At 41.4% G+C, this 2,072-nt stretch overlaps 1 protein-coding gene across 1 annotated transcript in view; it reads left to right on the top strand.

The window, feature by feature from the left end:
* Positions 1 to 350: 350 nt before the first annotated feature.
* The window catches only part of sdr16c5b (short chain dehydrogenase/reductase family 16C, member 5b), an 8,661-nt gene continuing 6,939 nt past the window's right edge, over positions 351 to 2,072 (top strand). Inside the window, exons 1-2 of the mRNA XM_016499746.1 lie at positions 351 to 450; positions 588 to 926. Coding sequence (XP_016355232.1) covers positions 606 to 926 — 321 coding nt within the window. The 5' untranslated portion in view covers positions 351 to 450; positions 588 to 605. The remainder of the gene's footprint in view (positions 451 to 587; positions 927 to 2,072) is intronic.

Here is a 2,072-nt window from a genome sequence, read left to right as displayed (position 1 = left end):
TATGGTTATCAATGTTTGCTTGAGCAGACCTTAATCGTGTATAGGCTGGCTAATATTGTTACAGAAGTTATACCATCTTGACTATGCTAGCTTAGAACAGATTTGTAAATGTCACATATTAATTCCACCACCATAATAAAATGAGCTGCCTGCAGCTGTAATTCACTTTATGAATTTATTCAAGGCAACTGATAAAAGTTTAATTCAATAGTCAGTTTATTTTCTCCTATGCGCGCGTTAAGGAAACTGGCGGGCGTCAAATGGTTAAAAATATGCCGCGCCCATCACATCCTGTCCCGTTAGTAGGCTACTCTCGCTACACAAATACTGAACTTTGTCTTTCAGTGAACACGAATTGGACAGCCAGTGCAAAGGTCGATAATCCATCCACTCGGTTAAACGCTAAATGAACCTGCGTTGTATTAGTGAGCGCTAATCGAAACGAGTGAGGTAAGACAAGTTGTTGAGCATTAATAGACAACGAGTAAATACGACTACATGATAACGTTCGCCTGAATTATTCATTTGTGATGGCATCGTACATTTTCTATTGTTGAAAACTTGCTAAACGTAACCGTTGTCTCTAGGATCTATTCATCATCATCATGAACTTTCTCTTGGAGACTCTTCAGGTGCTTTTGATGTCACTGGTCTACAGCTTAGAAGCATTCGTTAGGTTATTTATACCGCCTCGAAAGAAGAATGTGTCCGGGGATTTCGTGTTGCTGACCGGGGCGGGCAGTGGCATAGGTCGCCTCATGGCCCTGGAGTTTGCGCGCCTGGGCGCGCGCCTTGTGCTGTGGGATATTAATGAGGACGGTAATAAAGAGACTGCTAGTATGATTAAAGAAACGCACGGAGCGCGAGCGTACACATATACCTGCGACTGCAGCAACCGGGAGGAAGTGTACAGAATCGCAAACCAGGTAGAATACACGGTTGCACTTCAGTACAAAGACACATGTAATCTTCCGTCTACATACTTGTGTAAGTAACTGCAGTGTACATAGCTGACAACTGGACGTAGGCCTAGACACAGTATATTTTATTCATTTATATATTTCACATTCATGTTTTAGGTGTATTAGATTTTATTTATCTGTACATTTTAATGGGATTTGCCTTTTCATTTATTTGAGGACTGGAAAAGAATGTCATTGTGTGCCACAGGACCTACACAAGTGCCAAATTTGTAATGACCATTATGACTAAACATTCACTCTCTTTTGCTTAACTGTGTATTTATTTTCAGTATACTGTAAAATGTTTTATCATCATAACAGTGTCTATTAATCATTTTTAATGGTTTCAGCTTGATTTTCTTAAAATGTTTAGCCAGTTTATTTTCTCCTATGTGCGCATTGTTAAGGAAACGGGCGGGCGTCAAATGGTTAAACATATGCCGCGCCCATCACATCCTGTCCCGTTAGTAGGCTACTCTCAGTGGCGGCTCGTCGGGGGAGGCAGGAGGCACAGCTTCCCCATAATTTTGAGGTGAAAATGGGAGGAGGACCATTTAATGTTAATAAAATTCACAATTCATTTCAGTTCATGTCTCAGAATGTGTATTTGTTGTTTGTAATTTCACAGCTGTAATACCATAACGTGAAAGCGCCGCTTTTCTATCGCGAATGTTCCGAATCTGCTGATGTAACGGTAATTACAACCGCTAATGATAGAGAAGGGGAGGGGGAGGCCGGGGGAGAGCTAAGCTCTCGTGACTCCGTTGGTAAAAAAAATGAGCCAATCACCATCGAGTGTTCACTTTCAGCGCTGAGGAGTGTTGAGAAAAGAAACCTTGCAAGGGAGGCTAGCCTTCCCTTCTGATATCAACCAATCATCAAAGAGACGTAAATTACGTGATATTAGTTTGAACGGCTGCCGCTGCGCTGATAATGTACCAAGTACTTATGATGAGTAGCGATATTGAATATTTGATCGCCAACAGATTTACCAAGCTGTCATTCAAACAGTATATATACAAATTTAGGGAAAACAGCCTAAGCTGGATATAGGCTACAGCAGTCGGCTTAATTAAATGGCGCAACAGGCAGCTCTCTTTTAACACAGAC

Source organism: Sinocyclocheilus anshuiensis, unplaced genomic scaffold (assembly GCF_001515605.1).
Source record: "Sinocyclocheilus anshuiensis isolate Anshui unplaced genomic scaffold, SAMN03320099.WGS_v1.1 scaffold126, whole genome shotgun sequence".
Lineage (NCBI taxonomy): Eukaryota > Metazoa > Chordata > Actinopteri > Cypriniformes > Cyprinidae > Sinocyclocheilus > Sinocyclocheilus anshuiensis.
The sequence above is the reverse complement of the archived record's forward strand: the minus strand, read 5'-3'. Positions and strand labels throughout refer to the sequence as shown.